This window comes from Plutella xylostella, chromosome 23 (genome assembly GCF_932276165.1).
Source record: "Plutella xylostella chromosome 23, ilPluXylo3.1, whole genome shotgun sequence".
NCBI lineage: Eukaryota > Metazoa > Arthropoda > Insecta > Lepidoptera > Plutellidae > Plutella > Plutella xylostella.
The window spans coordinates 4,529,674-4,553,681 of record NC_064003.1 but is presented as its reverse complement, the minus strand read 5'-3'; the positions used below and the strand labels follow the sequence as shown (position 1 = coordinate 4,553,681).

The 24,008-nt window shown below is 40.5% G+C and overlaps 1 protein-coding gene across 1 annotated transcript; it reads left to right on the top strand.

Moving 5' to 3' along the window:
* The first annotated feature begins 171 nt into the window (after positions 1 to 171).
* On the top strand, positions 172 to 23,971 carry LOC105381573 (tyrosine-protein phosphatase non-receptor type 21). The gene is made up of 13 exons (XM_048629604.1): positions 172 to 1,106; positions 5,610 to 5,776; positions 6,236 to 6,410; positions 8,629 to 8,747; positions 10,294 to 11,863; positions 12,245 to 12,469; positions 17,501 to 17,650; positions 17,892 to 18,035; positions 19,154 to 19,318; positions 19,782 to 19,925; positions 21,150 to 21,219; positions 21,691 to 21,854; positions 22,353 to 23,971. Exons 1-13 carry the CDS (start codon positions 474 to 476, stop codon positions 22,479 to 22,481), a joined length of 3,855 nt encoding a protein of 1,284 aa, XP_048485561.1. The 5' UTR covers positions 172 to 473; the 3' UTR covers positions 22,482 to 23,971.
* Positions 23,972 to 24,008: the final 37 nt, after the last annotated feature.

Genomic DNA, 24,008 nt, shown 5'->3' with positions numbered 1-24,008 from the left:
GTGTTTTTTAAAGATTATTTGTCCCTACACAGACTTTATATCCGTGCCTTCTGAATGGCGTTAATATTAATGTGGTTGTTTTATAAAAGTTTTAGCCGTAATAAAATACCGACTTTTGATTTTGTACATGACAACATTATATATGGTGTGGCTGTTTGGATAACATTTCGTTTGCCGCTTTGCAGAAAAGTAAAAATGTCAGTTTGAAATATGTATGTGTGATGGCCGCGTTTATTTTCGTGTTTTGTATTGTTTACTTGGCATTTTTTATTACTGTGCATCGATAAATCTACGTCACCATATTAACTCTGCAATTTTAACAACGGAACACCGCCACTCACTCGATTCTTATAAGAAATGTGACAAATATGTGGCCTAACTAACGGACGCGTTGTCTCCTACATTCTTTCGCCATAAATGTGAAACAACAATCGTTTTGTGTGTGATGTTAGTGAAAACCGTGCGAGGTCAAAATGCCTTTCAAGTTGAAGTTGAAGAAGACGCGGCAGTACAACGTCGCGTCGAAGAATCTGTTCGTTATAAGCGTTGAGTTGCTGGACGGTAGTGTGGCTGATTGTACGCTGTCGGTGGACAGCAGTGGGCAGGAATGCCTCGACAATGTGTGCCAGCGGCAGGCGATCAACCAGCCGGAGTTCTTCGGGCTGCGGTACGTGAGCACGACGCAGCAGCCGCGCTGGGTGCAGCTCGAGCGGCCGCTGAAGCGACAACTCGAGAAATACGCGTCCTCCCATCAGTTATACCTCCGGGTTATGTACTACGTGGTCTCCGGCACCAGCCTCATCACGGACGAGGTCACGCGCTACCACTACTTCCTGCAACTCAAGAATGACCTGGTCGAAGGCAGAATCATCTGCGACTGCCAGCAAGCAGTTGTGCTAGCCTCATACAGCCGACAGGCCGAATACGGAAACCACGATCGGGAACGACACACGGTGGAGTACTTGAAGAATCTCCTCACGTTTCCCAAGCAGATGATAGATGGAGGGCAAGTCATTGAGAGCAGTACACTGGCGGAGTCGGGAAAACTGGAGTGGCTTACGGCAGCGGTGATCCAACATCACATGACGTTGCACAACATGTCACAGGTAAGCTGCAGTAATCATTTCATATAAGAACATAATGGACAGTTCCAAGCTATATCAGAAAGCAAATCTTGCGAAATGAGAATGTATCACTTTCAAATACATCTACATCTACTCATTCATAGTGCACATAAATGAATAATTTCATTCACATTGCAACACTAGTCAGTACTAAGTAGTTATCTAATTGCTTAGATAAGATAGTAAGAGCCAAGCCTTTATTTAGTATTAGATTTGTGGCTTCAGGTGTAACATAGATTATAATTATGATGTCTAGTGCAGTTGTTGAGGAACATGCAATGCACAGACACTTGTTACATTGTTGTATTATAAAATTGGATTAATTAAACAATTAAGGCTGTGTGCATGCTATATTCAGTAGACCCTATATTTTTTTTATTAATTGTCTATGAAGTAAAGAAAGAAATGCCCTTCATGAAACAAAGTAAGTGTTTTTTGCTTCACTGTAGATCTGGTCGGCTTTTCTATGAAATCCTTTTCAATTAGAGTTAGAGGATTACTATAAATGTATTAGATAAATCAAGGTATTAATCTCAGTCACATTATATGATATATTAAAATATTGAAACATTCCCAACAGAAAAACTTTGCTAAAGTTTAATCTTGATAGAATTAAAGGTATAGACAGTACAAATCATGATCATAAGAATAATACAACTGATAAAACCATAAGATGAATAATTATAATAGCCAGTTATCTTTTTAAGTACATTTGTCAGCTCATCAATTGAATAGCAATTGTTCGAGGGCTACACCGAAAAGATCGGGAATAGAATACTTAGGAATAAATTAGAGTGAAACCTTTTTGGTGTATCAAATGTAGTGTTTTTTCAAACATAATTCCATTTTCGAATTTTAAAAAAAGTAAAAAATAAAAGAGTATTGACCATTTGAATTTGACAAGTCGGTGTAAAAAATGGAGCTTACGCGGGAACATTTCTGTGCAATAATTTTTCACAACTTTCGTCGAGGTTTATCTCAAGAACAATGTCTCGCCGAGCTTGTTTCTATTTATAAACTTGAAGCACCAAGTAAAACGACTATATATCGTTGGTATTCTGAGTTTCGCCGTGGACATTCCTCTCTTACCACAGTCCCTTCTACTGGTCGGCCAAAAACAGCGGTAACACAAGATAACATCGATGCTGTACGCCAGTTAATAAAAGAAGATAGACATGTGACATACGAGCAGAAGGGCTAGTACGGGGAGCATTTAAGACGTAACAAAAGTTTTGCATCACCGTCACTCACATCGCGCAGCCTCAAGAGTGAGCGCGACGGAGAACTTTTGTCACGTCTTATTAGCGCTCTGTGCTACAGGGCCTGATTCGGGCTTCTCTCAGCATTGGTATGACAGCCATTCAAACCATTTTCAGGGTGTCCACTATCTGGAAAGTCAGGGAAAGTCAGGGAAGCTCAAGGTGGTCAGGGAAAGTCAGTGAAATTGATGGACCACCTGGAAAGTCAGGGAAAAACTACTATCAAAGCATATTTTTTGGCAAAGTTGTAGTATTTTACGGTATTATTTTAGACGTGAAATACAGAAGTCATAAAATAAAATCTCGTTTAGTTTTTATAAATATTTTTGTCTGATCCATACTATTACAATAAATATGTATAAAGTATAGTAAATAGTAGTGATATAATAAAAATATGACTTTAGAAAAATATGTGTTAAGAATTTTAAATGTTTAGCTACAAGTAGATCTTGATATAGTTCAGAGGTTTTGAATGGTGTCTCATTATACAGGTTGTTGCAAAAGGGGGTGACTCAGCTCAAGCTTTTTTTTAATACGACGACAGCGCAACCGGGTTTCTCCAGAAACGCTGCCTTTTCGCGGCACCTTCTTAGAGGGAAATTTGAAAGCGCCCGCACCCATAAAATAACTTTTTATATTTTTTTCGGTATTGGAGGACTAAGAAAGGTCATGAGATGAACATACAAGTAAAAAACTTATACAAAAATTTAAAAAAATATGCTATCTGCCAGCTTTCTAATTCTAACTCACACATTTAAAAAAATAGTTATTTTCGAGGATGCGTACTTTAAAAACCTGTACTCTGCACTAGACCTAGCATAAAGTGAGCTTCAAACAATTCAACTAACTAACCTCTTTTGTAATAAAAACCAGTAGATTTCCAAAATTTTTTTTTAATTATTAAATATTGGACACTGGTGGCAGGACTGGTCCACCGATTTAAAGTCGCTCAGCGTGCTATGGAGAGAGCTATGCTTGGGGTTTCTCTGATGGATCGTATCAAAGATGAGGTTATTTATCAGAGGACTAAGGTTACCGACATAGCTGTCAAAATAGTATGCAGGCTGAAGCGGCAGTTGGCTGGTTATATCTGCCGAGGAACCGATAACCGTTGGGATAGACGAGTTCTCGAGTAGAGACCTCGAACATATAATCATAGCGTGAGACGCCCTCCTGCTCTCTAGACCGATGACCTTAGGTGGGTAGTCTGTAGTGGCTGGATGAGGAAGGCCGAGGAGCGAGTGTAGTGGCTTTCCTTGAGAGATGCCTATCCAGCAGTGGATTATTATTAGCTGATGATGATGATGATGATATACAAAATCAAAAAATGATTAAAAAGGTAGTTCATTTAAAAAACGACCGAATGGCGTAGTGGTTAGTGACCCTGACTACTGAGCCGAAGGCCCCGGGTTCGATTCCCGGCTGGGGCAGATATTTGTTTAAACACAGATATTTGTTCTCGGGTCTTGGATGTGCCCGTAAAATGGCAATAGGCCCGCCCCCTATTACATTGGGACTAACATAACACTCTGGCGAAAAGTGGGTGCAGCAATGCACCTCTGCCTACCCCGCAAGGGAGTACATTAGTACAAGGCGTGAGTGCGTTTTTTTTTTTTTTTTTTTTTTCATTTAAAAAAATTACGAGCTTTAGAAAATATATTTTTTTGGTTCTTCATAGTAAAAAGTCATGCGATCAATAAATTTTATGTGGAAAACCTAAGTTTTTTGTGAATGTTTTAGTAAAACTAAAATAGTTTAGAATGACCTTCTGATTCATGTTTTTCCGCCCTAGTTGTAGTATACCCTTTTTGCAGCCCCCTGTATAAATATTTTAATTAATCGAACTGTACTGTATTTGTTTGAAAATTATTGAAATAACTTTCAAACAAATAAACGCAAAACTTGAAGCTTTCGTCATCTAATTACTTAAATTGGGATTTTATTTTGATCTGTGGTCAGTGAAATTTTCTGAAATGGTCAGGGAAAGTCAGGGAAAAGTCAGGGAATTTTTTGGAGCATTCTGAGTGGACACCCTGATTTTACATGAAGAACTGGGTGTCAAGAAGTTAGTTTCGCGCTGGGTGCCCCACCGTTTGACCGAGGAACAAAAGTCGGCTCGTGTTAATTGGTGTCGATCTGCTCTGTAACGGTTCAATGGAGGCAGTTCAAATGCTGTCTACAATATCGTCTCTGGTGATGAATCGTGGATTTATTCATATGAGCCCGAAAGAAAACATCAATCGGCAGTTTGGGTCTTCGAAGGTGAGGTCAAGCCAACAAAAGTTATTCGCTCACGCAGCGTGTCGAAAAAAATGGTCGCTTCGTTTGTATCGAAAACTGGCCATGTGGCTACGATTCCATTACAAGAACAAAGGACGGTTACGGCTGATTGGTACACAACAGTTTGTTTGCCGGAAGTCGTAAGAGAACTTTCGTAAAACTAACCCGAATCGTCGTATAATCCTTCACCACGATAATGCAAGCTCTCATACCGCTCGCAAAACAAGAACGTTTTTAAATATGGAAAACGTGGAGTTGATGGACCATCCTCCGTATAGCCCTGATCTGAGCCCCAATTATTATTTTACATTCCCAAGAATTAAAGATATGCTACGTGGTCAACGGTTTAGCGGCCCAGAAGAGGCGGTCGAAGCTTACAAATCAGCTGTTTTGACAGTATCCACTTCAGACTGGAATTACTGTTTCAATGATTGGTTTAATCGAATGAAAAAGTGCATTGAATGTCACGGAGACTACTTTGAAAAACAATAAAAGTAAATAATATTATGATATCTTTGTACTTTTTTCTAGTCCCGATCATTTCGGTATCGCCCTCGTAATACATGGTAAAACAATAACATTAACATAAGGCTTTGTAGCAGAAATATACTTTACATATGAATATAGCCTTTTGATATGATTGAGTTGCTTATCAACAAAAACTACAATAAAACAGTGAATACCACAGACAGACAACTATCTGCTCCAGCCGGGAATCAAACACGGGACCTTTACCATACCAGTCACTAACCATTACACCATCAGAAGGCTTAGCACGGGACTGAAGACGCTCACGTCAAAACGTGACATAAGTTTTCCGTCGCACTTGTTCTCGAAGCCGCGGGATGTAAGAGAGTGCGACGCAAAACTTATGTCACGTCTTGCGCCCCGTGCTAGGCCTTCTGGTCGAACTCTTCATCCATTATTCCACAATCCTCACCCCCAGGCGCAAGCGGAGGAGGGCTTCATCAGCGTGTGCCAGCAGCTGCGCGGCTACGGGCAGGAGATGTTCGCGGCGCGCGACGAGCTGAGACAGACTGACGTGACTATCGCCATCTCGCTCAACGGCATCATGGTGCTGGCGGAGACGAGCGATACGCCGCATTTCTATCGGTATGAGTTTTAAGTGTAACGGGAGTTTGAAACGCTATAGTCTTTGGTAAAAGTCAACTTAAACTACTTACTCCTAATTCGTTAAGAAAAAGTGCTCTTATATTCTAAGGCGGATCACACACTTGTCCGCGCACCGCCGTGGTTTGCGGATTATCATTGTTTGCAAAAATGACAGTTGGCACACACTGCCACCGTCTCACCGCGCGGAAATTTACTATGAGAAATCCGCAATCCGCGCGGTGAGGCGGTGAAGTGTGTGAACTGCTTAAGAGCAAAACGGGCAAGAAACTCCAGAGCCTCCTTTTCAAATGTAGAACCTAAAATTAGATTGTTTAGGACACTTGACTAGATTTGCTCCTTGTTACACTCTTTTTTATCTCTAATTCAGATCACTCAACTATAAACCATCTCCAGCCCACAGCATTCTTCTCCACAAGCCTCACACCTCACTCTCCACAGGTGGACGGACATAACCAACGTGATAAACCACAAGCGCACGTTCAGCATCGAGTGCGTGCGCGGCGCCGAGTCGGTCGCCTTCGCGCTGCGCTCGCCCGAGCTGGGCAAGTACGTGTGGCGGCTGTGCGTGCTGCAGCACACGTTTCACATGCGGCGGCGCAGCGCGGACACGCAGGTACGTGCATCTCCCCCTAGCTCGGCAACTATCATTACTAGGTCTAAATCTAATCTGCCAAATTGTGCACCTCGGTAGTACGTGTGGCGGGTGTTAAACTGCTCTATCGTTACTGGTTGCAAATGTAATTTAGAAAATTGGTGACCCCGACGTGATAAAAGAATATAATTTGTAGCGTGGGGGCATTAAGAACCGTTCCTTTTTTATGGTTGATATTTTAATTTTGGAATGGTGGTAACAGGAAAACTTGGGCGTGTGGGACACCCTCGAATTACACAGCTAGGTTACTTTTCGCACTTTTCTGACATCGTTATCATACCTACCTACCTGCCTAATACTTTGCGCTAAAATATTCACGAATAAATATACCGTTAATTTTATAACCGCTTACTATGGTTGTGTACGCGGTCCGAATTAATAGGCTATTATTATCGCATACTTGATCGAATGACGAGTGTTTGAACTGTTGTTTGCTTTTTAATATTATCATACTAGATATTAGTCACCAATTTACGTATACTTACCTTCTCTACGTTAGCCTGCATTTTATTGATTCATATAAAATCTAAGCTTTGGAATGTGTGTAATACTTATCCGAGTTTATTTATGCTTTTTTTGTAAAAATTTAAAGAACTGTTAATTTATACATATTTTTGAATAAAATTGAGTGATTTTTATAAGTCTTTATAAAATGAACAACATTCCATACATTTGATACTTCATAACACCGCAACTTTCGCTATAATTTCCGCTTACACCTGTCCGATCAAATCAAGATAAGAAACACGCACAAATTATGTCTTTTCATTCGCTACCGACGTACCTAATGAATGTAAACAAATGCATAATAATGAAGGACAAATAGCAAAGGTGTACTGTCATGCCATAAAGAGAGGGATCTTAAGACACACTGTATCAAACGCAATGTTAGGTTTTGAAAAATGAATTGATTATGACATGGATACAAATGTACAAGTAGTAAGTATAAACAAAGTAATCGTGACCTCTTCTTCAATATAGTTTACCAATTATTGACCTAACCTTTATTCTGCATTTTAAAAAAGCAGCACAATACGTATAGTCCACGGCCTCACAACAATATAATGTTATATAAAAAGTCGTGCTCCATTTCTCTAGTCAATCAACTGTGGGATGTGGATTGCTAAATTGCATTATCATAAATCATAATCATCCGCTACAGTAGCATCGCATTGTGGTATCGTCGCTTTTTACACGCAAGCTAAGTGCTGGTAACGAGGTAACTGTGATTGATTGTGCAGTTTTTATTCTAGACAAAGCTATACCTAGGTTTATAAGTTGAAATCTATCCCTTGGGTATACCCAACACCCCTGCTAACAAATAATGTAGACCGCTCATCGCACCGCTTTCTCATAGTGAACTGATCTGTAGCAATTTTTATCGTAGGCACAGCAAGGGTTCCCAAAGAGTTTGTTAAAAGTATAAGGAGTGTCTCGGAAATCCTCGGTTCGTAAAGCCCTAGTAACTAAAATCTCTTGATTTTCTAATTATGTCGCAGAGATAACATACAAAGTTTTCAAGATTGGGAACCCCTGCTCTGTTGAACATAATAAAGTAGCATCGACATGTCTATCCGCTAGCTCGCCAGTATGCCAGCTATTCGACTCGCCTGTAACGATCCGACGTTGGAAAGTTATTCGGGACATCGTCTACAGAATCGTGACGCTAAGAACGTTAACTACATGAAATAACTTAGTATAGGTACTTTTGCTCGATGATCATTATTATTCATGTTATAATAGTGAAGCCAAATCGGGGGAGCGATAAGTTTTAAGTGAAGAATAGAACAGATAATCCTAGTACGAGTATCATTATCAATACGAAGTTTATGAGTATGCGCGTATAATAATGTAGGTATGTAGATGACCCTTTACAGTGATGCATTAATATGACATGACACATCACATATTTACTTAGTGGCCTTTTTCTTAGGCCGCGGCCGTTCCAACGATGTACAACTTATACCACAGGCACAGTTTCATTGACATCACTACTTCATAACGACACGGGGTGCCAATAACTTCAAATAAAATGCTCCACTGTAAAATTCAAAGGGTCGGGATTGTCTTCTGATTTTTTTCAGCCGACAAGTGAGAACGGGGTATTGTGTATAGTGTACACCTGTATACCATTTAATTAACCAATCAGAACACTAACACCCCCACATCATTTCCCCAGGATCCACCCCAGCCGGAAGCAGCTCCGGTGGAGGCGCCCCCCGCGCCGCAGCCGCTGAGCGCCGCGCACCGCGCGCACTCCACCTCCTGTCTCGAGCTGCAGCCGCAGCCACGGACCAGGTACTTCACCGTGGTGACGGCAAACTAAACTTTTTGCTAAATAATATCTTCCCAGAGTTGGGCAACCGCCGCCGGGAGCGATACAGGTATAACAACAAGATATGAGGTGCACCTACACTTGGGACTCCACAAAACACACTTTTTGTGTTGAATAATGAATGGGAACACCCAAATATTCCGAAAAACTTTTTTCCGAATTTGATAACATCGAATATGTAATTTACGAATTATTGCAATACCGATTTTTTTAAATATCGAATTATAAAAATCACGAAAATTATAATTTCGAATATTATAATCACGAAGATTTGTTATTACGATTGTTAAATATACGAACGTAAAAAAATACGATTACTTTAATATACGAAAAATAAAATACCGATTTATTATAATCACGAAAAATTCAAATCCCGATCGCAAAAATGATAATTCGTGATTTTGTCAAAAAAAACATAAACGTTGTTTAAACCTTAGAACCAAAATCAAAAGATAGGTGCGACGACGAGCAAAGCGAGGAGGAGCTTGTTAGGTGCACATAGATATCGAAAAACAAAGCGGAGCGCAGCGAAGCGGAGCGTTTCAAATATAGAGCAAAACAATTGTTAAATAGAAAACTGTATGTAGTATTTGTTGTTAAGTAACACAAGAAAGCAATACAATTGCTCGGATTTTAACCTTAAAAACCTTGGGTCCTAAACTTAAAGATAGGTGCGACGACGTGCAAAGCGAGAAGGAGCGTGTTAGGTGCACATAGATATGTAAAAACTAAGCGGAGCGTTTAACATACGGCTTAAAAACATATTGTTAAATAGAAAACTATTTGTTGTTAAGTTTCATAAGAAATCAAAGCAATACACGCTTTAAAAACCCTGGAACTTAAACCTAAAGATAGGTGCGACGACGAGCAAAGCGAGGAGGAGCGTGTTAGGTGCTCCGCTTCGTTTTTCAATAGCTATATATTGAAAAACGAAGCGGAGCGTTTCACATAATAGCTTAAAAATACATGTATAATAGATAACTACTTATTTCTTGTCAACTAAATTACATTCGGGGATTTGTATTTTCGGAATATTAAAACTTTGGGATTCGTATTTTTAACAATTCGACATAATACAAAATCGTACATTTGAAACATAGAAATTATAATATTCGGAAATTTGACTTTCTTCATTTTAGTAAATCTGTTGTTTGAAATTTCGTTTTATCAACTATTTGTGATTTTCATTATTCGGAAACTTGAAATTCGGGATTGTGAATTATTCGGAACTTTGAAATTCGTAATTATAAAAATCGTTATTTTCATATTCGTAAAAAAGTTATTCGTAATTATGTAGTGTACCCATAATGAATACCAGTCTCATAGATACTAATCCGTTATCATTTCACCTCGTATATCGAGTTACTGCCCCTTGCATGTGCAGGGGGTAGTTAACTTAACAAGACACACATATTGCAACACTATTGTTACTGCGTATTCTTACCCGTCTCAGCAGTAGATTTATTATACATAATATTGAAAACTGACTATCTGTTATTAATTTTCCAGAGCCCTCCTGCCATCGTACCGACCGGCGCCGGACTACGAGACAGCGATCCAACAGAAGTACCAACAACAGAGAGCGGAGGCACAGATACGCTTCCAGAACCACCACACACACAACCAGATGGTCACCGCCACCGCCAAGCCACTCGTCTACGGCTCCCACCCAGATATACACAGAGTACATTATCCAGACGTCACCAGGCATACCGTCTCGCAAGGAGTGACCAGTGAAGACTACCCCTACGGACTCAAATTCCTAGGCCACAATAACTACGCACCATTCGCTGTCAACCCTAACGTTCAAACTGATTTGACGTCGAACCTACATTATGTTAATCTGTATAAGCCACCCCCACCGTATCCGTCCGGTTTAGCGTCAAATTCGACTCCAGATTTAGCGGTGGCCAGTCAAGCGTTGAATTACCATAGAGGTTATATTAACTCTCATGTGTCCGGGTCAAGTCCGGATCTTGTTTCGACGCGGACTGCGCTAAATCGACAGTACCTAGGGTATATTAACACTGGTAATGTAAACGTTAATCTCATGAATTACGGACGGCCTGTCATGCCTTCAACACATGGGACGTACAACAACCTAGCGTCAGTATTAGACACGAACCCACACATCATAATGGATCCTCATCATATTTCGGATAATATACAGAAGGTTTACGACGAACGGGGGAATATAGTGAACTCTATGCCGATGCACAGAGCGCCTTATCAACGGCATGTGGTGATGCCGCAAACACAGGCGTTGCCCAAACACAGTGACACTCAGGAACCAATCTACGAAAATGTGCCTTTACCGTGGCAGAATGAACACAGAACAACAATGAGGGATCGAGCGCAGAGTCTCACGACCACAGACGAAATAACGAGGCTAAACGAAAGAAACAGCAGTCATCCGTCGATAAATAACTACGGGAACGTATCAAAGACGAATATGAACGTGCCAAACTACAGAGTACCACCGATCAAAATCGATTCGCCTGACAACCACTATGTGAACGCACAAATCATAAAGGGGGTACGAGAATCGAGCGTGCCAAAAGACTTGACGACGTCGAATAGATCGATCAACAAAGACACCGAGTTCGAGAATATTAAACTATCAGTCGAGCGACTATCACTGAAAGACGACAAAGAATACGACGAGACGCCATACCAAAGCTTATCCACGCACAAAGTAAACAACCACGACAACAACATCACGACAATCACAGTCACCGACACGAGAAACCAAACGATCAACTCCGATTACAATTCAAACATTTCGCAGAGCAGCGGAGTGGAGAGTGCTCTAACGAATTCTACGTTGAATTCGACGTACAGCACTACATTAGACCTAGAATCTAGTAATACTACTAAGAGTAGTGTGAGTAGTAAAGAGAAGAAGCGGCGCCGATGGGGAGTGTTTATGGGGCGAGCGAGCAAGACGGTAGATGTGAAGAGTGCCACGTTGGGGCGAGACAGAGCGAAGACGCCGGTGCAACCAGCCAATAAGCATCGCTGGTCTACTGGCCTGCCCAAGTTCCAGCCGCTGCCGCCGAGTATTACCAAAGAAACCATGGTGAGTTGTTACTAGATCAGTGTTAAGTCATTATTAGATTTGGATTGGAAGTGTATGATAGTCAACAAAACAAATACATATGATATGATCAAATTGTTTACGCTACGCTGGGCTGACATTTTTATAACTTTTGCTGACTGCACATTCAGCAATTGTAACTAGCATAACACCGGTGAAAAGCGCACATATGGAGTACTTTAGTACGTTTTTAATGGCATAGATGTAAGACTTGCGGGTAAAAATACTAGCTTTTTACCCGCAAGTCTTACATCTATGCCTATGCATAGAGATTTCATCACAGTATTCTAAATAAATAAGACCCAATTATTGCCTAAACACACTTTCCAATCGTAACTAATCCCGATATTTTTAAATTTCCAGTGCCAACTTTTAGAACGAAAGATGACCGACAACCAGCTAGCGTTCGCCTTTGAACAAATCCCCAAAGGGAGAGAAACTGGCGCGGATATGACGATAGCCCTATTACCTGAAAACGCACCACTGAACGGATTCAGTAATGACAACCTCCCGTATGATGATAATCGGGTGAAACTGACCCCCACCGCTGCCAATAAACATGGATATATTAATGCTTCCAATATTACTGTGAGTATTGTTTATTGTATCTATACTATAGGAATGTTAACATCACTCTGCTCGCCCACAGTTACTGTTTAGGCGTGGGCTCTAATAGACACTGCGATAACTTAACCAAGATTGTCATTATAGTAAATGAACTGAAGCATCATTTAAGAAATGAGGCCCTGTTCAATTATAATTTAACCAATTATTGCGCTGCATATTATACTTTGGTTAGTTACCTAAGGAAGAGGGCGCTGCTGTGCGCAAGTAAACATTAGCTCCGTATTTTTTATTTCAAATCTTGATAAGAAATGTGTAAAAACAAGTGAACCAGTGCTAAAAGTGTGAATAAAAGTAAAATAAAGGCATAGAAAGTAAGACTTTTTACAAGTGATTGTGAAAATAACAGTTTAAAGCGAATAAATGAAAGTGCTAATATTGGCTCAAAACAGTGAAAATAATCCTAGAAGTTCAGAGTGAAATACACCAATACATAATTGGACAACGACTACTTCTAAAGGTGACTCACAATCTCATGTAAGGAGGATTTGTAATGAAAGTGCCCAGATTATAACCTACAAAAAAATTGCATTATCATAGTCACTGGGCATTACCAATAAACTGTGAACAACGCCATCTGTTGAGAAGTAGCAAAACTAAATTGATATATTTCAAATTCTGGAAAAGTACTGTCACTGGGCGGTAGGTGGCACTGTTTACAAAAATACCAATTAAATAAATTCCCACTGCCATCTATGGGCGAATAGTCACAAATAAATTAAAAATTGTATAATATGGACGAAATAAAAGAAATTCTCATCAAGATACAATCAGATTTGATTCAACAAGATGTAAAAATGAGGTCCATGGAAGAAAATATAACTAGAGTAATAAATAACAACATCAACGAAAAATTTTTGGAAATTGAACAAAACACAAATGAAATTAAACAGAAAGTGGAAGAACAGGAAAAGCGACTAGATGCTATGGATAGACACTCACGAAGAAAAAATATCATCATATTTGGTATTGAAGAAACAGAAAGGTCATACAATGATATAGAGCAGATTATTTTAAATTTCCTAAACAATAATATGCAAATGAAATGTCAGAAATTAGAATTGGATACAATAAGAAGATTAGGTAGAAAAGAAGAAAACAAGTTAAGGCCTATTGTCGTTACATTTTCAACATTGGGAAGAAAGATCGAAGTACTCAAAAATAAAAAGATTCTGGAAAACACACGATATTATATTATGGAAGATTTCCCACCAAAAGTGTTAGAGAAAAGAAAGCAACTAAAGGAAGAAGTTTCTAAACACATAAAAGATGGTAAAAAAGCTTTCATAAAGTACGATAGAGTTGTTATTCTTCACAATGAGAAGCAAAACCATAAAATTTCTACAAACTCACGCCAACAAAAAAAACGGACTCTATCAGAATCCCCCGAACAACCAAAACCCTTCGAAAGCAAGAAACAAGCCCCCAAAATGAACAAAATTTCGTCATTTATGACGGCAAAAAAGAAAGATTGCGATAACGGTAACACACCGAGTCTTAACAAGATCCAGTCACCAAACTCTACCAATATGCAATAGCAATCGGCAACAGCGGCGTCCCACAGCTGCCTCTCAGAAACCAAAGAAACATTAAAACAGAATACTATAAATAATTGCACAAAAATAAATAAAACGAAACAAATATTAAAACCTCCCAATACGGCTGGTCCCCGCGGGAGAAGTAGACCAAAACCCTCCATAAATGCATCAGAGATAAGCTGTGAAAAAAGTGTTCCTAGTGAACCACCAGAAAACAAATTATACATATGTTCGTACAATCTGAGATCACTGAAAGCTCCTACTCGATTAATAGAACTGGAAAACGTCCTTCAAAATATTAAGTGGGATGTTCTAGGAATATCAGAAGTAAAAATAAAAGACCATTGCATACAACAAAAAGAAAATTATATTCTTATGTATAAAGGAGTAAAACGTGGAAGAAATGGAATTGGATTTATGGTGAAATCTCACCTGCAAAATAATATTATAGAATTTAAGCCGTTTTCAGATAGAGTTGCAAGATTAGATCTTGAAATCGACACAAAGATGTTTAATCTTATTCAAGTTTACGCACCAACTGAAAAGGCATCAGACAAGGAAATAGAAAACTTCTATCTGAACGTAGAGCAAGCTTTACAGGGCACTGGTAGCGAAACAATTGTGATGGGAGACTTTAATGCAAAAATTGGATGGCCAACCAAAGAAGAGGCTGCCATATGTGGACCATATGGATACGGCGAAAGAAACGAACGAGGCAGCCTTCTCATGAACTTTTGCTTTGAACATCAACTACATGTTACCAACACGTTTTTCAAAAAGAATCAAAAACAAAAGTGGACATGGTTATCCTCAGATGGTTCAACTAAAAATGAAATTGACTTTATTTTGGTTAAAACTAAGGAAAAAGCCGAAAATATGGAAGTCATATCCACAAAATTTCCCAGTGATCACAGACTACTGAGATTAAGCTACAATTTAGACAAGCATATGAAGAAAAAGAGAAGTAGTTATAGACATAAAAATAAAAATTTCTCACCAATTGAAGAAGAATCCCTCAAAAATATGATAAAAGAGCAAATAGAGATATTGCATAATGATTCAAAAATCAATTCAACCTACACTAAAACCATAGAAGAAATTAAAAAATGCGTCAAACATCTTCCTATCACAAAAGAAAATTCACACAAGACAGAATACATCACAAAAGATATAGAATATTTGATTGACGAAAGAAACAAACTTAAACAAATTCCAAATAGAACTATAGAACAAAGAAAGAAACTGAAAAAGCTGTATACTAAAATACCGAAGAAAATAAAAGAAAGTAGACAGAGAATTAAATTAGAAAGTTTAGAAAAAGAAATAAACATAAGAAGCTCTACAAAACGCTCTAAAATAAAATTTGAACACTCTAAAGACTGGATTAAATCACTCCACAGCAATGAAATTCGAAAAGAAACCACAAAAAGACAAGAGATCCTAACGGTGGCCACCAACTTCTACAAGCAACTGTATTCCTGTCATGATAATGCTTACACAGAGCCAAAGACAAACACACGGGTAAATGAATCAGTTGCAATAATATTGAATAGAGAAACTGAGTTTGCAATAATGCAACTAAAGAAGGACAAATGTTCAGGTGCAGATGGAATAACGAACGACACTATTATAGCCATGATAGAGCCGCTTTCCCCACACCTTACTAAATTGTTTAACAATATTTTAATACAAGAGCAGATACCAGAAGATTGGAATAATGCAATAATAACATTGCTCTACAAAAAGGGTGACCCTAACTTAATCGACAACTACAGACCTATATGCTTGTTGCCTACCATATACAAGCTATTCTCCAAAATTATCCTCAATAGACTAACCCAACAACTAGACGAACAACAACCTAGAGAACAAGCCGGTTTTAGGAAAGGGTTTTCCACTACAGACCACATATTTACGTTGACTCAAGTGATTGAAAAATACAAGGAATATAACAAAGATCTCTATCTGGCATTTGTAGACTACACAAAGGCATTCGACTCAGTCTCACACTCACAACTATGGGAGAGTCTGAAAGAACAAGGCATACCAACAAAATATATAAGCATTCTCAAAGCCATCTACAGCAAGACAAGTGCTCAAATACGGCTTGAGAAAATAGGCGACACTTTCCCTATTAAACGTGGAGTGAAACAAGGGGACCCCATCTCACCTAAGTTGTTTACAGCCCTCTTAGAGTCAGTATTTAGGAAAATTCACTTTGAATCCGATAAATGCGGTATAAACATCAACGGAGAAATGCTGACTCATTTAAGATTCGCTGACGACATCGTTCTCCTAGCAGATAGCCACGATGCTATACAAACGATGCTTAGAACACTCGACACAGAAAGTCGTAAGGTGGGACTACTTATGAACTCCTCAAAAACAAGAGCGATGACGAATAGTACAGAAAAACCGATCCATATACACAGTGGAAATATTAAATACGTCAATGAGTATATATATTTAGGACAAATTATATCTTTTGAAGAAGCCTTGGAAAAAGAAATTGACAAAAGAATCGCTACATCCTGGAAAAAATACTGGGCTAATAAAGACGTATTTAAAAGTGACCTACCTATCCACCTGAAAAAGAAGATCATGGACAACACCATACTAACAACTTTATTGTATGGCTGTCAATGCTGGGCCTTAACTAAAACTGTCATACGCAAAATTACCACCTTCCAACGAGCAACTGAAAGATCCATGCTGGGGCTGAAACTAAGAGACAGGGTTAAAAACTCAGACATTAGAGAGATTACAAAAGTGACGGATGCAGTAGTTATGCTCTGTAAACTTAAATGGAAATGGGCCGGTCACATCGCAAGGGTAACTGATGGGAGATGGAGCGAACGAGTCTTACACTGGTACCCAAGAGACGGACACAGGATGCCTGGTCGCCCAAGGAGACGCTGGCATGACGACATCGTCTCTGTAGCCGGCCACACATGGACAAGACTTGCACAAAACCGAAAAGAATGGCTTGACATGGAGGAGGCCTTTACCCAATTTTGGGTGCCCAAATGAAAAATAATCATTAGTTTAATAATTATACACTTATTTTATTTGATATTATATTATGCATGCACAATACAATTTTAAAATTATTTATCTAAGAATGCATGTTATTTAATTAGTTATTATTAATAGAACATTTAATTATATAATAATTATTTAATCTCATTGTGATATTACTATTACCATTAGTGAATTGATTATTTGAAATTTATGTTTTATTTAGTTTAAATCAAGTTTAAACTACATTTTAAGCATTTGGAAATAAATGGCTTATTTATTTATTTATATTTATTTATTTATTAGTTACCTAAATCTGATTTTCCCAGTTGTGATGAAGGCAGAAGACAAGTATCTTCACCATCTCAAGTTACAAAATTACGATTTTTTTTTGTTTTAACTCTTCCAACACCCTGTAACCCAACCAAACATTCCCCAGATGACAGTGGGCAGCAACCAGCGCTTCTACATAGTGGTCAAATACACGGCGATGTGTCGCGACAGTCTGTGGCGCGCCGTGTGGCAGAGCGGCGCGCGCGTCGTGGCCTGGCTCGTGCCCAGCAGCCAGCCAATCAGCGGCGGGGACGAGGTAACTGTCTGATAGTTTAGCCAATCAGCGGCTGGAGGCGACTAAACTGTTAGATATATACTATTATTTAGATATGGATATAGTCCTCCGTCCAATCCTTACTATGGTATGCGTTTTGGAGACACGAATATATTCAGCTAGCTGTGTGATTTTCTAATACCGCGAGGTAGAACTTCAGAGTGTTTGTTGGGATTCCATATTCACTGCCATCTATCGGTAGTCTTCCGTACTCCGTGGCTAGGATAGGTCGCTCAGTATGTTCTACATAGTGGTCAAATACACGGCCATGTGTCGCGACAGCCTGTGGCGCGCCGTGTGGCAGAGCGGCGCGCGCGTCGTGGCCTGGCTCGTGCCCAGCAGCCAGCCAATCAGCGGCGGGGACGAGGTAACTGTTAGATAGATCAGCCAATCAGCGGCGGGGACGAGCTAACTGTCAGATAGATTAGCCAATCAGCGGCGGGGACGAACTGTTAGAGAGATTAGCCAAGCAGCGGCGGGGACGAGGTAACTGTCAGATAGATTAGCCAATCAGCGGCGGGTACGAGGTCACTGTCAGATAGATTAGCCAATCAGCAGCGGAGACGAGGTAACTGTCAGATAGATTAGCCAATCAGCGGCGGGGACGAGGTAACTAACAGATAGATTAGCCAATCAGCGGCAGGGACGAGGTAACTGTTAGATAGATTAGCCAATCAGCGGCGGGGACCAGGTAACTGTCAGATAGATTAGCCAATCAACGGCGGCGACGAGGTAACTGTCACATAGATTAGCCAATCAGCGGCGGGGACGAGGTAACTGTCAGATAGATTAGCCAATCAGCGGCGCGGACGAGGTAACTGTCAGATAGATTAGCGAATCAGCGGAGGGGACGATGCAACTGTCAGATAGATTAGCCAATCAGCGGCGAGGACGAGGTAACTGTCAGATAGATTAGCCAATCAGCGGCGGGGACGAGGTAACTGTCAGATAGATTAGCGAATCAGCGGCGGGGCGGCGGGGACGAGGTAACTGTCAGATAGATTAGCCAATCAGCGGCGGGGCGGCGGGGACGAGGTAACTGTCAGATAGATTAGCCAATCAGCGGCGGGGCGGCGGGGACGAGGTAACTGTTAGATAGATTAGCAAATCAGCGGTGGCGATATTTATTCAAGGCTTCTTCGACCAATCCGGGCAGTGTGGTTTGGATATTTACCCTACGGTATGCGTTGCGGATTCGAATATATTCATGGTGTGTTCTTCTAATACCGCCAGGTAGGACTTCATTAGTGTTTGTTAGGATTCCATGTTCACTGCCATCTATCGGTAGTCTTCGGTATGCCTAAATACATACCGAAGACTACCGATAGATGGCAGTGAACATGGAATCCTAACAAACACTAAGAAAAGAAAAGTCCTATATCGGTATGCGTTGCGGTTTTGAATATATTTAGCTAGTGGTGTGTTTTTCTTATACCGCGACGTAGGACTTCATAGTGTTTCAATTTCACTGCCACCTATCGATAGTCTTCGGTACTTCGCAACCAGGATATATCAAACAGTATGTTCTACATAGTAGTGAAATACACGGCGATGTGTCGCGACAGTCTGTGGCGCGCCGTGTGGCAGAGCGGCGCGCGCGTCGTGGCCTGGCTCGTGCCCAGCAGCCAGCCAATCAGCGGCGGGGACGAGGTAAGATTAGCCAATCAGCGGCGGGGCGGCTTGGACAAGGTAACTGGCAGATAGATCAGCCAATCAGCTACGGGGTCGAGGTAACTGTCAGATAAATCGGTCAATCAATCAAAAACATATTTACAAGCACTCAAAAGTACTTCAAACCACTGCATTTGAATTTGCGAGAGGTCCGTCTCAAAGTCTCAATCAAGAGCTCGGCATCAAATGACTCTAGCTTCGAAGACGGCACTCGTTTGTTAGGCGACCAGGTGGCAAAACTTCTTATTTTGATAAATTAAGACAGTTACAGGCATTGTAACATCTTGATATTTTATGTATTTGAGAGTTGTGAAACTTGTATTTAAAGCCCATAAATCCTCATTTTAACATGCTATGATCGTAATATTTACATATTATGTTTGATTATAACTCATTACTCACTCTTATGATTATCATAACTCATATTCAAACCTCTCACCAGTTCCAGATAACCACAGAAAGCGAAGCGCTCACCTCTTGGGGCGGATCGCGACGCGTACGCGTAAAGCAGCGAGGCAACCCGCCGCGCGAGCTGTGGCTCGTCTCTTACACGCAACACTCGCCTCTCGACGTGCCACAGAGCACAGCGCACTTCTTGTGTGAGTTGACTTGTCTGTAGTAGTAGTATAGGGATATAGAGCGGTGGTAGCTCAGTCGGGTAAGCGCCCGCTTCTCACGCAAGAGATGCGGGTTCGATCCCGGCGCTGACATGTACCAATGAGTTCTTTTAACTTAAGTACAATGTATACCATCGCTCTTACGGTGAAGGAAAACATCGTGAGGAAACCTGCATATCTAGATTTAGCACATCTAGATATGTGTACCCACCAACCCGCAGTAGACCAGCGTGGTGGGAAATGGTCCAAGCTTAGGAAGGCAGTTTAGACCTTGGGGATATGCACAAAGGTTCCACTCGAGAGAGCCAGGTGCAGGTACTTACACCCCCACAGAGAATAGAATAGAATATAATAGTAGTAGTATAGTGACGTCGTGGGGCGGCAGGAGCTGTGGCTCGTGTCCTACACTTCTTGTGTGAGTTGACTTGTCTTGTGTGAGTTGACTTGTCTGCAGTAGTAGTATAGTGACGTCTCGTGGGGCGGGAGGAGCTGTGGCTCGTGTCCTACACTTCTTGTGTGAGTTGACTTGTCTTGTGTGAGTTGACTTGTCTGCAGTAGTAGTATAGTGACGTCTCGTGGGGCGGGAGGAGCTGTGGCTCGTGTCCTACACTTCTTGTGTGAGTTGACTTGTCTTGTGTGAGTTGACTTGTCTGCAGTAGTAGTATAGTGACGTCTCGTGGGGCGGGAGGAGCTGTGGCTCGTGTCCTACACTTCTTGTGTGAGTTCACTTGTCTTGTGTGAGTTGACTTGTCTGCAGTAGTAGTATAGTGACGTCTCGTGGGGCGGGAGGAGCTGTGGCTCATGTCCTACACTTCTTGTGTGAGTTCACTTGTCTTGTGTGAGTTGACTTGTCTGCAGTAGTAGTATAGTGACGTCTCGTGGGGCGGGAGGAGCTGTGGCTCGTGTCCTACACTTCTTGTGTGAGTTCACTTGTCTTGTGTGAGTTGACTTGTCTGCAGTAGTAGTATAGTGACGTCTCGTGGGGCGGGAGGAGCTGTGGCTCGTGTCCTACACTTCTTGTGTGAGTTCACTTGTCTTGTGTGAGTTGACTTGTCTGCAGTAGTAGTATAGTGACGTCTCGTGGGGCGGGAGGAGCTGTGGCTCGTGTCCTACACTTCTTGTGTGAGTTCACTTGTCTTGTGTGAGTTGACTTGTCTGCAGTAGTAGTATAGTGACGTCTCGTGGGGCGGGAGGAGCTGTGGCTCGTGTCCTACACGCAAAACTCGCCGCTCGACGTGCCGCAGAGCACCGCGCACTTCTTGTGTGAGTTATCTGTTATATTCATTATACACTCACGAGCAATGGAAAAGTTCCACTTACAAAATACCAACACCAAGCGGACCCATTTTATTAATACAATTTATTTTATATTTTGATCGCAATATTACGTTTTTAGTTGGTGAATTCTCGTCAATTTTGCAGACAGCGGCGGCGTCGTAAAGCTCAATGCAAAGCTCGTGAGTGTATTTCGAACTGTTATGTTAAGGCGGAAACATGCTTACGTGTCGTGACGCCGGACGCGCCAGGAGCATATCGGTTTCATACATTTAATATGGTGAGGGAAATATGTGTAGTGTCGTGACACTCGTGACACGTTATGCGAAATGTATGAAACGGCGCGTCACGACACGACACGGTAGTGTGCCGGGAGCTTTAGGGTGTACACTGTCTTGACTGTGACTCTGTCCTCCTGTTTGTAAACAAATAAACAACATCTACCCATCTCCCTTCCAGCGTTCCTGACAGAGCTAAGCATGCTACTGGCCTCGGGGCAGGAGTGGACCGCCAGCGCGGCCGGCTGCTCGGCGCCGCTGCTGCTGTGCTGCCCGCGGGGCGCCGGCCGCTGCGGCGTGGCCTTAGCAGCGGATCTGCTGCTACACACGCATCTTCATAACCAGGTAGCGTAGTGTAAAGGCCCGGACACAAGAGCGAGAGAGTGGCACGTAGCCCGTGTAGCGTAGCCAGGGTAGTGTAGCAGGAGTGGAGCGCCAGCGCGCTGTCCGCGGGGCGCCGGCCGCTGCGGCGTGGCTCTGGCTGCGGATCTGCTGCTGCACACGCATCTTCATAACCAGGTAGCGTAGCGTACAAGAGGAGTAGCCACAAGTAGTGTCGCTTAGTCGCTTCTACTTACCGCAAGATTTATTGTGAAACTTGAACCTTGAAGTGCGCTCCCTTCACGACCCTTGCTTTTTTACTGCTTTCGACATCGCGTACTCCCTTCGTCCGAGAAGTAATGTGTAGAGTAGCCATAGCCACCCCGAGATCATATATACAGATACATACCATACAAATAAACAGAGATCCGAGCGAACGAGGCAATGTATCAGAAATACCGTGCCGTGTCTTTGACTCAACCGGTTTTTTCCAGAACCTCATAAAGTATGTTTCATTTCCAGGAGCTGGACATCCCGCGCACGATATCCCTGCTGCACCAGCAGCGTGCCAACCTCATACAGAACGTGGCGCAATACAAGTTTCTACACCAGGTACTGCTGGAGTACCTCAAGCAGTCGCGGCTGATTTGATCACTTTACTGTTTCCACACAATCGGATTGAGGGTTTTTTGTCATCGTTCTATTAGTGAGCTTTTCACTCCTAGAACTGAGTAAAATGCGAGATTTATGAGAGATCCACTCAATAAACATTGAAATCTGAATGACTACCTAAATAAAATGAGATATGTAAACTTGTAAAGGAACCGACAGGCAATATCTTGAAGTGCTACCATTGTTTTGATAATGTATTGACTATTCAAATGAGATTCTGTTACCCAATGCAAATTCTAAATAATATATTTTTAAAGCATGGATGATTTTCATATCTAGACTCCCAAACTGCAACTTTTTGTATCATAAAACTTGTACAGTAGGTAGGTACTGAATAACATTGAACGCCTATATAAAACATAATATGCATTGAGTATTGTTCTTTCTAATAAAGTATTAAAACTTATACATTTTAAATTATACAAAAAATACTGTAGATTTCGATATTTCTGTGTGCCTTATATTGTGTATATGAATGAAATTCACGCAAGGATTAACTTGTTACTTAGATACTTACTAAATTATATTTAACAAAAAAAGCTTTATGCATAAGCCTCAAAACTGGAAATATATAAGTACCTACGTATGATGAAATGAGTCAGAGCTGAACTTAAAATTGTACCTATATGTATCATTAATCACTAGTTTTAAGAAATGAAATCATGTGCCTTAATTCGGAGATTATATTACGATCTGATAAATATTTTATCACTAATATGTGCCTGTTTAACTAAGTATTATTTGTATTTGTAAGTAATTTATATCGATAAAATTTATTTATAGTTCGTGTTTGCTCAGTGATATTACAAACAAGTTTTTTTATTGAATTTAGGTTTTTTTCGCTCATTAATTTTGTAAAATCTGAAAACTATGTATTATTAAGTTTTAAAAGCGCCGTTTCTGAAAGATATCATTACTTATGGGGGACATACACACTAAAAGGAATCGTTCGAATATTGTGTATGTTATATAGAAAACGTATCTTATCTATTTATCTGTTGTATCGATACCGTTCAAACTGTGCAGTCTGATCCTAATGATTTCTCGTAGCGTGTATGTCCACCATTTAATATTGTTTTATTATTCATCTTCCTTGCTGTTTCTTCTGAATATTTCAAGCATTAGGTTTATTACAGTGTTTCTATCTTCCGGTGCAGCTCAATGTGTTCAATCTTAATTTTAAGTCTAGTCTGATGGCAACTTTTATAAGGTATTTCATATGATATTACAGTTATAAGTGAATTATTCAAAATGTTTTTGCAGTTGATTTTTTTATAGCACAAATTTATGTTGGCACTAAAGTTATTGTGTGATTTTTACTGTTTTAATTATTGCTAGTCTATATAAAAAGTATCAAGAATAGTATTGTTAACATTTTTTCCAACAAGACAAAATAAAAAAGAATGACTTTTAATTTGATCTAAAATGAAATTAAAAATAAGCAGACCTTTTTTGTAATATAAAAAGCAACACATCTTTATACTTTGTGATTTACTGACATTAAAA